General features: G+C 39.6%; 1 protein-coding gene across 1 annotated transcript in view; it reads left to right on the forward strand.

Annotated features, from left to right (window-relative positions):
• LOC126325567 (phenoloxidase 1-like) overlaps positions 1 to 12,498 on the forward strand; it is a 180,408-nt gene that overhangs the window by 141,917 nt on the left and 25,993 nt on the right. Inside the window, exon 12 of the mRNA XM_049995261.1 lies at positions 3,671 to 3,859. Within this exon, the coding sequence (XP_049851218.1) occupies positions 3,671 to 3,859 (189 nt within the window). The remainder of the gene's footprint in view (positions 1 to 3,670; positions 3,860 to 12,498) is intronic.

Consider the following 12,498-nt stretch of genomic DNA (forward strand, 5'->3'; position numbering starts at 1 on the left):
TTCCTATTTCTTGCGCATGTGCATAGATAGCGTGTCTAGCTGGTAAGCAAGCTACTGTTTGGTTGCCGCAGTTTGCGACGGGACACGGCCCATCGAACACATGCTGATGTGAGGTGGAGTGTACACCATTAAGTTAAGTTATTCTTTTGACTTTGTTCACATGTACTTTTATGTGTCATCTTTTTCTTTTATAAATATATAGCTATGCTCAGCTTTTAATTATTGACAAAGGTCTTTATAGACACTTTTGAGTTTATTGTTCTGAAGAAGGTGTAGTTATCTACACCGAAACCTAGGTAAACACTAGGTGTTTTTTCTCAATCGAGGCGGATCTCAGTCCATTAATATATTAACAAACGATTGCTGACGCGCTGCAATGTTGAAGGTTCTTATAATCTCCTTGTGTTTCAACGCACTTAGTCCATCGTTGTACAAGCTTCCATATGCCCTCATAGAAGAAGGTTCTTGGTTGAGCTGTGAGCCAGGAATACACCGCTTCTTTCAGTGTTTTGTCAGAGGCAAATCAACAGCCCCTTAATGCTTGTTTGACTGGACCAAACAAGTGATAGTCAAAAGGGGCAAAACTGGGAGTATATGGAGGATGATTGTTGTTGTTGTGGTCTTCAGTCCTGAGACTGGTTTGATGCAGCTCTCCATGCTACTCTATCTTGTGCAAACTTCTTCATCTCCCAGTACCTACTGCAAACTATATCCTTCTGAATCTGCTTAGTGTATTCATCTCTTGGTCTCCCTCTACGATTTTTACACTCCACGCTGCCCTGCAATGCAAAATTGGTGATCCCTTGATGCCTTAGAACATGTCCTACCAACTGATCCCTTCTTCTGATCAAGTTATGCCACAAACTTCTCTTCTCCCCAATCCTATTCAATACTTCCTCATTAGTTGTGTGATACCCATCTAATCTTCAGCATTCTTCTGTAGCACCACATTTCGAAAGCTTCTATTCTCTTCTTGTCCAAACTATTTATCGTCCTTGTTTCACTTCCATACATGGCTACACTCCATACAAATACTTTCAGAAATGACTTCCTGACACTTAAATCTATACTTGATGTTAACAAATTTCTCTTCTTCAGAAATTCTTTCCTTGCCATTGACAGTCTACATTTTATATCCTCTCTACTTTGACCATCATCAGTTATTTTGCTCCCCAAATAGCAAAACTCCTTTACTACTTTATGGGTCTCATTTCCTAATCTAATTCCCTCAGCATCACTCGACTTAATTCGACTGCATTCCATTATCCTCGTTTTGCTTTCGTTGATGTTCATCTTATACCCTCCTTTCAAGACACTATCCATTCCGTTCAACTGCTCTTCCAAGTCCTTTGCTGTCTCTGACAGAATTACGATGTCATCGGCAAACCTCAAAGTTTTTATTTCTTCTCCATGGATTTTAATACGTACTCTGAATTTTTCTTGTGTTTCCTTCACTGCTTGCTCAATATACAGATTGAATAACATCGGGGAGAGACTACAATCCTGTCTCACTCCTTTCCCAACCACTGCTTCCCTTTCATGCCCCTCGACTCTTATGACTGCCATCTGGTTTCTGTACAAATTGTAAATAGCCTTTCGCTCCCTGTATTTTACCCCTGCCACCTTCAGAATTTGAAAGAGAGTATTGCAGTCAACGTTGTCAAAAGCTTTCTCTAAGTCTACAAATGCTAGAAACGTAGGTTTGCCCTTCCTTAATCTAGCTTCTAAGATAAGACGTAGGGTCAGTATTGCCTCACGTGTTCCAATATTTCTACGGAATCCAAACTGATCTTCCCCGAGGTCAGCTTCTACTAGTTTTTCCATTTGTCTGTAAAGAATTCGCGTTAGTATTTTGCAGCTGTGACTTATTAAACTGATAGTTCGGTAATTTTCACATCTGTCAACACCTGTTTTCTTTGGGATTGGAATTATTACATTCTTCTTGAAGTCTGAGGGAATTTCGCCTGTCTCATACATCTTGCTCACCAGATGGTAGAGTTTTGTCAGGACTGGCTCTCCCAAGGCTGTCAGTAGTTCCAATGGAATGTTGTCTACTCCTGGGGCCTTGTTTCGACTCAGGTCTTTCAGTGCTCTGTCAAACTCTTCACGCAGTATCGTATCTCCCATTTCATCTTCACCTACATCCTCTTCCATTTCAATAATATTGTCCTCAAGTACATCGCCCTTGTATAGACCCTCTATATACTCCTTCCACCTTTCTGCTTTCCCTTCTTTGCTTAGAACTGGGTTTCCATCTGAGCTCTTGATGTTCATACAAGTGGTTCTCTTGTCTCCAAAGGTCTCTTTAAGTTTCCTGTCGGCATCATCTATCTTACCCCTAGTGAGATAAGCCTCTATATCCTTACATTTGTCCTCTAGCCATCCCTACTTAGCCATTTTGCACTTCCTGTTGATCTCATTTTTGAGACGTTTGTATTTCTTTTTGCCTGCTTCATTTACTGCATTTTTATGTTTTCTCCTTTCATCAATTAAATTCAATATTTCTTCTGTTACCCAAGGATTTCTACTAGCCCTCGTCTTTTTACCTACTTGATCCTCTGCTGCCTTCTCTACTTCATCCCTCAAAGCTACCCATTCTTCTTCTACTGTATTTCTTTCCCCAATTCCTGTCAATTGTTCCCTTATGCTCTCCCTGAAACTCTGTACAACCTCTGGTTCTTTCAGTTTATCCAGGTCCCATCTCCTTAAATTCGCACCTTTTTGCAGTTTCTTCTTCAAATTTTAGTATCACCATGGACTGCTGTTTTCAGCCCAAGTAATGATGTTCAAAACATCACATATCAGTTGTGAAGGTCACTCAAGTGGAACACAGGCTTTTTTGATTACATAGTGCTGTATACACCATTAGCAAAGTTTACGGAATCTGTGTAGTAACAGCTCATTTTTAATGGTTGAGTCATCTGCAGATTTACATTGCCTGTTGTATACCTTTCCACAATACACATACACAACTGTTCCTTTGAAAACAGTAGTTGCTTTCAGTTGTAGGTTCACTGTTTTGACCACACACGTCACAGTCATTAAAGTGGTGATACTTTAATCTTCCAGAAGCCCAGCAACTGCCTTTCTGCTATCATGATCACTGCATCTACATCTACATAATACTCTGCAAGCCACCTAGTGGTATGTGGTGAAGGGTACTTTCAGTACACTACCTGATCACTCCAACTTTGTTCCACTCACTGGGTGGGATCATTTCCTGTTCATAATAACACACTAGTACTTGCAGCCTTTGCCTTCAAAAATGTAATGTAATATTGCAGTTAATGTCTTGACACTGTTTAGCAATTCATCACACCATGAAAATAACATTGTTAACATTTTTTTCTTTTTGTTTTCTTTATATAAGCTCATGTAATTAATTTCCAAAACTAACTACTGAATTTCAACTGTAAGTGCTGAATTTTTCCCTCTTAGTTGCTTCATAAATGCTATGCACTTTGAATATAGTTTTGGATGAAATGTACTGGTACTTATATCAAGTATGGTTAGAAGCCATTACAGATGAATATGTTACAAGTAAGAATGAAACTGAAACGTAGGCATGTTCTCAATGGAGTGGCCAGTTACACAATGCTCTTTCACATTCTTTACAGAATTTGTATGCTAATTTCAAGTTACTTTAATTATGTGAGACCTTTTTTTTCAGTTGGACTTTCCGGGTGTTACAATTTCTTCTGTGGATGTTGTGTCCAAAGGGGCACCAAGGAATGAATTTGCTACATTTTGGCAAAAGAGTGACATTGATCTGTACAGAGGTCTTGACTTCACACCTCGAGGATCAGTATTTGCCCGTGTCACTCACTTGCAACATGCTCCATTTAAATATATCATAGAGGTGGGTTATTATGTTTAGATCTGTTTTTTATGTATTAAATGGTTAAAATGGCTCTGAGTACTATGGGACTTAACATCTGAGGTCATCAGTCCCCTAGAACTTAGAACAACTTAAACCTAACTAACCTAAGGACATCACACACATCCATGCCCGAGGCAGGATTCGAACCTGCAACCATAGCTGTCGCGCAGTTCCAGACTGAAGCACCTATAATTGCTCAGCCACCATGGCCGGATTTTTAGTATTGTAATTTCAAAAATGTTATTTGGTTGTTGCAATTAAAAGCATGAATGTGCTTTAGCACAGTTGTTAGTTAGATGATAATTTTGTTGTAGGAGATTTATTTTCTTTATGCTTTGTTAGTTACCTATATAGGTGGTGTTCTGTTCAATCCTTATCAGAAGCTAAAATGCATTATAAGGTTAAAGGCATTTTGGGGCCTTATGGCTAAAATAATTCATTAAAACAATAAGTGCTTGACCAGTATTAAATACTGTTTTGTGCATTATCAGTTTCAAGATTTTACGTTACAGCTTTAAACTAGTGCTTAAAATGAAGAAGTGCAGCTGTATGTGCTTTTTCTTATCAAATGTAGTGATGTATCAAACTTCTTTGCTTTGTTGTCTTGAGCACAAGATCTTAAGATTGTGCACAACAATTTAAAACCTGTGTGCATTCACTGTAGCATGGTGGTTATAGTCACTGGCTGACAATGTGCAGGTCACCAGTTGAATTCCCTACTCCTGCAATTATCAATAAAAGTGTCTGATCTCTGGAAGGTGGTGGGGTGTAGAATATTGTAATTTGCTAGAACCTTGCTTGTATGTATAAATAGGAGCACTCTCTGTTGAGGCAGGCTGTTTGGCTTCATCTGTACATTAGTCTGTGCTCAGTAAACATGCTTTCAGTGTGAAGTGTTGATTATTATCAGAGACCCTTCTCTTATAACTGGTACTTCATTTTGTAGTCCATCTGATATACCTTAGTGGATATGTTTGGTATCTGGAACATAGAGATCACCTTGGCTCCAAAAAGGCTAAGCAAATGCTTGTTAGACTGGCCAGTTTGTTTACTGTTAGATCTCATAAGTTATGCTTTTTGAGGTCTAGCTTAGCTGGAGTATGAAATATAAACAATCATATTGGGAATGTGCAAGTATTTTGGCATGGCACAAGATATGAAAACTTATTAAGAGTCAGCAGCAGTGGAGAAGTTTCATGAACATGTAGAACCTCCTCTCAGATGGAAGAATATATCAGATAAGTAACTATATCTGATAAGTAACTATGTAATCTGTCTCTGAAAAAGAGGAGGTATCAAGAATAGGTATATTCATAATCAAAATAAAACAGCATGTCTGGCATGAAATATGATTTGACAGCCATGATGTAAATAAACACATATATGCAACACAGCATGACACCTCACAAGGAATATTATAATGTCGGCCACTAAATCATCGCTTGAGGGAAACATAGCACAGTCCATAAAATGTGCTGGCAAATACACACATTGTCCTGATCATGTAGTATGTCCTGGAAAATGTCTGAGGCAAAGCTAGTTTTAGCCATGGTATATCCTTTGGTGGTACTTACTGGAAAACATGAGCAGGTTTGACAGTTGATAGAGATAGTAGAGCGATTGCCATTTGCTAATATGTCCAGAGTGTGAGCTTTTCATTGTGGGACTCTTGTGTGAACCTATGTTCAGTGGTTAAAATGAGGGTTTCACACCATCTCTACAGATGTTTCTCGATCATGATGTATGTAGCTGAGAGGCCTTCTACATTGTGAAGCTTGACAAGGGTGGGTCAGTGAAATCTGTTCCCTCAACTGATGAATTAAATCACAATAGTTGTGGTCAGAAATCTGGAAGGACTGTGTGTCTACAAACTGTCCTGGAAGCTGCAGTGCCTTGCCATAAATTGATGAGGAATCCAAGTCTGGCTTTTAAGTACTCCTTAGACCAAGTGAAATCACTGGTGGAGCTATGGTCAGATTTGTATCATGATACATGAGTATGGCCTTTCAAAAACTGTGGCAGTGTTCTATCATACCATAGTGATCAGTTGTAATTAGAACATAACACTGACCATTTGATGGAGGAAATGGTCCTATGACATTGATTTGAACTTGGGCAGAATGCATAATTATGTCAGTGATGTCCCACACTGGCATGTACACTTTGCTCCATTTACACTTGACACATATAAAAGTCTTTTGAATTCTAGGCCAAACAAATCACTGCAAGTGTAGGTAAAATGTTAGTCTGTTGCCAGTATGACACAAGTTATGCAAACTGCCAAAGGTGCAGTTTTGGAATGTAGTAGACAAGCTTGGAGAAGATTTCCTAGTTGAGATGTCACAGTAAAATGTAATGTCTGCACCAGGAATATTGACTAATCATAATTTCCAGCTTGATGTATCTGTGGGGAAGTTCTGCAGTTCTTCGTCAGTCTCTTGTGCCTTGGCAAGTTGAGTGAAATTGATGGCGCTTTAGATGCTGTTGACACAAGAAAGACTATAGGTTACTATCTTGCCAATTCCTGAAATCTACATCTACACCTATACCCTGAAAAACCAACCATGATGTGCATGGCAGAGGGTGCATCTCTTTGTACCAGTTATTAGGATTTCTTTCTATTCCATTCGTGTATGGAGTGCGAGGAGGACTGATTCTTTGAATTGCTCTGTGTGTCTGCAGTAATTATTCTAATCTTATCTTCATGATCCCTATGTGAGTGATATGTAGGGGGTTGTAGTATATTCCTAGAGTAATCATTTAAAGCTGGTTCTTCAAACTTTATTAATGCACTTTCCCACGATAGTTTACATCTATCTTCAAGAGTCTTCCAGTTAAGTTCCTTCAGTATCTCTGTGATACTCTCCCATGGACTGAATAAACATATGACCATTTATGCTACCCTTCTCTGTATACATTCAACATCCCCTGTAAGGCCTATCTGGTACGGGTCCCAGACACTTGAGCAATATTCTAGAACCAGGTGCATGAAAAATTTGTAGATTAATTGCACATCCCTAGTATTCTACCAAGAAACCTAAGTGTACCACCTGCTTTACCCATGACTGAACCTGTGTGATCATTCAATCTCATATCCCTACAAAGTGTTACACCGAGGTATTTGTATGAGTTGGCTGATTCCAACAGTGACTCATAGATATTATAATCATAGTATAGTATCCAGAATGAGATTTTCACTCTGCAGAAGAGTGTGCACTGATATGAAACTTCGTGGCAGATTAAAACTGTGTGCCCGACCTAGACTCGAACTTGGAACCTTTGCCTTTCGCGGGCAAGTGCTCTACCATCTGAGCTGCCGAAGCACGACCCACGCCTGGTACTCACAGCTTGGAAGGTAGGAGATGAGATACTGGCAAAAGTAAAGCTGTGAGTACTGGCCGTGGGTCGTGCTTCGGTAGCTCACATGGTAGAGCACTTGCCCACGAAAGGCAAAGGTCCCGAGTTCGAGTCTCGGTCGGTCACACAGTTTTAATCTGCCGGGAATTTTCATAGTATAGTATGTTTTTTTTGTTTTATGAACCACAAAATTGTACATCCCTGAATATTAAAAGCAGGTTGTCAATCTCTGAACCACCTTGAAATCTTATCAAGTTCTGACTGAATACTTAAGTAGCTTCTTTCAGATAGTACTTCATTATAGATAAATGCATCATCTGAAAAAAGCCTGATTTCAATATTAATGTTGTCTGCAGGGTAATTAATATCAGTGGTTCTAATATGATGTATTTTATCTACTGTATTGTGACATATGTCTTTACACACCTCAGGCAGTCATGTCAATGCTGGAAATTGCTGCTATAATTCCACATACTCATCCCTGGCTGCTTGCACAATTTTGGCTATGTACACTGCTGTGCTATGTCAGAAACCTAAAGCTGCCAGGCCAGTGATGCTGTAATGATTCGCTCATTCCCCATGTCTGGTAGCAGGGGGTAGTGTGCTGGGAAATCATCTCCAATGATGGGTTGTGTGATTATGAAACTCCATGCAAGGAGATGACACAGCTGCAGGTCTAATTCCATTCACTGTGCACCTTATGTCAGCACAGTCAGCACAGAAGAGTTGTTCACTGCAGACAAGCAGAACATGGTTAGAGGTCAATTGCCATGTAATAGAATTCATGGAAATATACGTAAATCTGGTCCAGTTTCCGCTAAATACTTCCTGCCTGACTTTTAATCACTTTTAAATAGATGCTGTGATTGTGCACAGCAATTGGAGGATGCATGTGTGTGCTACTACATGAAGCTTTCACTGCACTGATATGAGTGGGGATCATCATATCCATTATCTTGTCACCCAAGCCAGCCACTGCATTCAAGGGCATCTGAGTCTGTGGATCTATTTTTATCATTACTTGTGGAGGTAGCTGAGTTCTCCATGATGCATGTAACAAGTTGTTGGCTACAATGCAGCTATCAACCGTGCTCCTAAAACCCCTTAGATACTGCAGTGGCTTTTGGTTACTGATATCATCCTGAGTCAAAACTTGCCTGATGTGCTATCGTTGAGATGCCAACATACCATGGATCAATTTTGTCCTTAGTTCCTCATAGAAGTTTGTTGTATGTGGTGTGGTTATTCCATTTTCAATCTCTAAAACATACTGATGGTCTAGTTCACTCACCACTATCACAAACTTCATGGAATCTGTTGTTGACTCCTGCATAATGAAAACCAGCTTCTGTTATGCAAACTGAATCATAGGATTGTGTGTCCAGAAAGGTGGTAATCATGTGCCAATCTGGATACTTATGGTTTTGTTACATCCAGCATATCAGCTATGGTAGAAAGATTGAGTTCCTCCTGTGCTGCAGTGCAGGTTAGATCACATTGTGGTCACCATCTTCTGGGCTGGCTACATTATCTACTGTCTGGCCTTATAAGTTGCATGTGTTGAGGTCATTGTACAAAATATAAACACTTATTCATAGAACAAAACAGTTTTACAAACATGTAGTATCTTCTCTTGAAATACAAAAACAGTGATAATTTAGTGCATAAACAAGTAACTAAGTGACTCAGGAATATATATCTGGAAAACAACAGATAACAAGTCTAAGAAATAGCATATGCCAAGTAGAAATAAAACAGCACATCTGGCACCAGGTGCAAAAAATGTTTTGACAGCTGTATTCTAAATAAACACACACACACACACACACACACACACACACACACACACACACACACACACCACACGTCAGTGCACACACTGGATACTTATCTGGATACTTATGGTTTTGTCACATCCAGCATATCAGCTAAGGTACAAAGCTTGAGTTCCTCCTGTGCTGCAGTGCAGGTTAGAATGTCCTGCAATTATTTGAGGAATCAATAAGTTCTTATCCTATGTATATGGTTGACCATTCAGTTTGTAACCAATCAGCATCAGTAACAGGGGGAATGTACTGCTTGTATTTGGGTTTGTGCCTGTGAAGACAACAACTTTTAGCAATTGAGATTACAGTCTTCCATGTGCAGTGTCATCGCGTGTCAACACACACACACACACACACACCAGGCCAGTGCACACACACGTGTGTGTTGGAACACAATGACACTGCATATGGAGGACTGTAATCTCAATTGCTAAAAGCTGTTGTCTTCACAGGCACAAACCCAAATACAAGCAGTACATTCCTCCTGTTTCTTGCATTATAAAGATACCTGTGGATATGGAAGTATTGTGAGTCAGTTGCAACCAGTAATGAATTAGTGTTTTTGGAGATGTTGCCAAGGATCCAATAAAATGGCTGAAGGCACTCAACTATTTGCTAAATGCAGCAGGTGGATTCACATGATGTACATTGCCAGTACCTACTTTTAATTGCTTGGTACACTCCAGCACTCTTTTAAAAACTATGAGGAAAAGCTCAAAAATTACTACAGTAAGGAAACATCTGATGATAGCCAGAAATGGGACTGTATAGCCAAAGAGTAACTGAAGAATAAATCCCATGACTGGTAGTGATGACAGAGTCATATATGCACGTGCTTTTGATACTCTGTCACCAAGTGAACCTGAATATGATGGATTTCACCAAGTGAACCTGAATATGATGGAAGCTAACAAAACTTCACTCCTTGGAGCAACTATTTAATAGAAACAGAGTCAATGATGGTCTAGAAGAAGTAAGAGCCATTATAGATTTTCCAGCCCTTTGCCAAGTTTCTGTTGTGAGGGTCTTCCTCAGAATGTGCTCTTACTATAAATGCTTTGTAAACATTTTCAGTTGCAATTGCTAGCCACTGCAAGAACTGCTACACAGAGACACCAAACTCTCTTGGTATGAGAAGCAAGAAAGATATTGCTTGTTTCTTGAAGAAGTGCTGACATCTTCACCAGTCCTGGCACCTTTTTTATGATAATGCCAGATGGAACTGCACTGTGCTGCAAGCGGTTATGGGACAGGTATGGTTCTAATAAAAATCCAGAAAGTGCTGAAGAGTGACTGCTTATGCCTACAGACCACTCTCCAAGTTCAAGAAGAAATACTCTGTGGTTGAAAGAGAATGTCCTGCAACTGTTTGGGGAATCAGTAAGACCTTATCCTATGTATATGGTCGACCATTCAGTTTTGTAACCAATCAGCATTCTTTATGCTGTCTGACATACCTGAAGTGCTGTCTGATATGACTGAAGAACTGATCAAGATGACTGGAAAGATGGACACTGCAGCTTCAAGAGTACATCATCACAGTTATATACAAAATTGGTGCAAATACAAGGATGCTGACTGATTTTCATGGAATCCATTGCAGGAACATAACAGCATTGATGATACTCCATTCTTTGCAGTTAATCAAAGGAAAGGTTCAACTTTACTCAAGGCCATAGATGCCTTAGAAACAGAGAAAGCTATCATATGGATAATTTAGATTAATAGATGGAAGATAGTGTGTAAGTAATTATGACCTAATAGAATGGAAATGGTTTCTCATTTGCTCAGCTTACTGACAGCCAATCAAACTTAAATATTTTTGTATCATGATTAAGACATCAGAGATAGGGGTAGATCATTTATGGAAGCAGAATCAGATGTTGACCTGTCTGTCAGCCACTACATAAACCACTATTGGGAGTGCCAGTGACAGAACCATGTGCTACATTTACTCCCAGTGCTTCCAACAATTCCTCCTGCAGTGGCTCCATGTCACTGGATTAGAACTGACCTCTTGGTGAGGTTTCCTGATTGACAAGTTGCATAAATTAATAAATGAGGAAACATTTAAACTGGTAGAGGAAGATTTCTCTGGCGGCAAATTAATTAAACCAACAACACAATTTGAGGAAGCTGTCTTGCAGCATATGCAGCAGGATCCTTCAGTCAGCACATGTGGAATTTGAATGTAACATATGAATGAAAAAACAGTCCTTTGAGAGCAATTGTTATGTCCATTTCATTTATAGCGTGACCACAACCTGGAACCAGTTGATTATCCATCCAGAGCACAGTTTTCGCAGTGGTACCCAGAACAGTGTGAAATGCATCCTACACTTCCATCCTCTGTGTTGTTTACCAGTAAAGCAATGTTTGGGCATGATGGAGTCTTCAACATGCACAATATCCATGTTTGGAGTCAGGATAACCAACATGCCACAGTTATTAGCACTCATCAGGTGCAGTTATTCGTTAATGAGTGGGTCGGTGTTGTTGGAGACTGTTTAATTGGGCCATATCTGTTACCTAGGCCTTTAAATGGCAGGCGCTACTACAATTTTCTCACCTGAGCATTGCCATAATTGATGGAAGACATCCCGCTTCCTACAGGACAATGCATGTGGTTCCAATATGATGGGGCGCCGGCACATTTCAGTTGTCGTATGGGTCGATTCCTGGACCGACGGTTCCCAGAAATGTGGTTTGACAGAGGTGGTCCTTTACCATGGCCTGTTTGATCCCCATATATGTCCTCTCTGGACTTTTTTGTGTGGGGAGAGATGCACAGCCTTGTTTAGGCAACTCCTGTTGTATCAGAAGAGGATTTGGTTGCTCGGATAGTAGCAGCAGCAGGTACAATTCTGAATACTCTTGCCCATGTCAGACAGAACATGATCTGACAGTATAACCTTTGTTTATGTGTCAATGGAGGTATTTTTGAAAATCTACTTTCATTGAAATGGTGTTGTGTTAATGTGTCGTCTCTTGGTCATAAAAAATGGAAAAGTGTTTGTTGGTTTAGTTAATTTGCTGCCAGAGAAATCTTCCTCTACCGATTTAAATACTCCTCATAGGAAAAAATGACACTAGGGAAAAATATTTGTTTTGACGTCCCTACAACCTAGCAGAGTTTGTCAGTTTAAATACTTTTCAACCTGCATATATTTGTTACACTCAGATTAATTGAGTGGCCAGAGACAGGGCTGGTCTTAAAGTTTGGCTACATTTTTCGTCATAGGGTGCCAGCTCACACCTGTCGTCAATTCAGTTTTTAAGCTGAAATAAAATATAACAAAACCATGCAGGCAGGTATTTAAAATATTGAGTCACTCACATTGATTTATAATTTGAACAAGTAGTTTATTTTTCTTCAATATATTCACTAAACACTTAAAATGTAGTCTGAGGGGCTCTTAAATAAGGATGGCCATT

The sequence above is a fragment of the Schistocerca gregaria genome, chromosome 2 (assembly GCF_023897955.1).
Source record: "Schistocerca gregaria isolate iqSchGreg1 chromosome 2, iqSchGreg1.2, whole genome shotgun sequence".
Classification (NCBI taxonomy): Eukaryota; Metazoa; Arthropoda; class Insecta; order Orthoptera; family Acrididae; genus Schistocerca; species Schistocerca gregaria.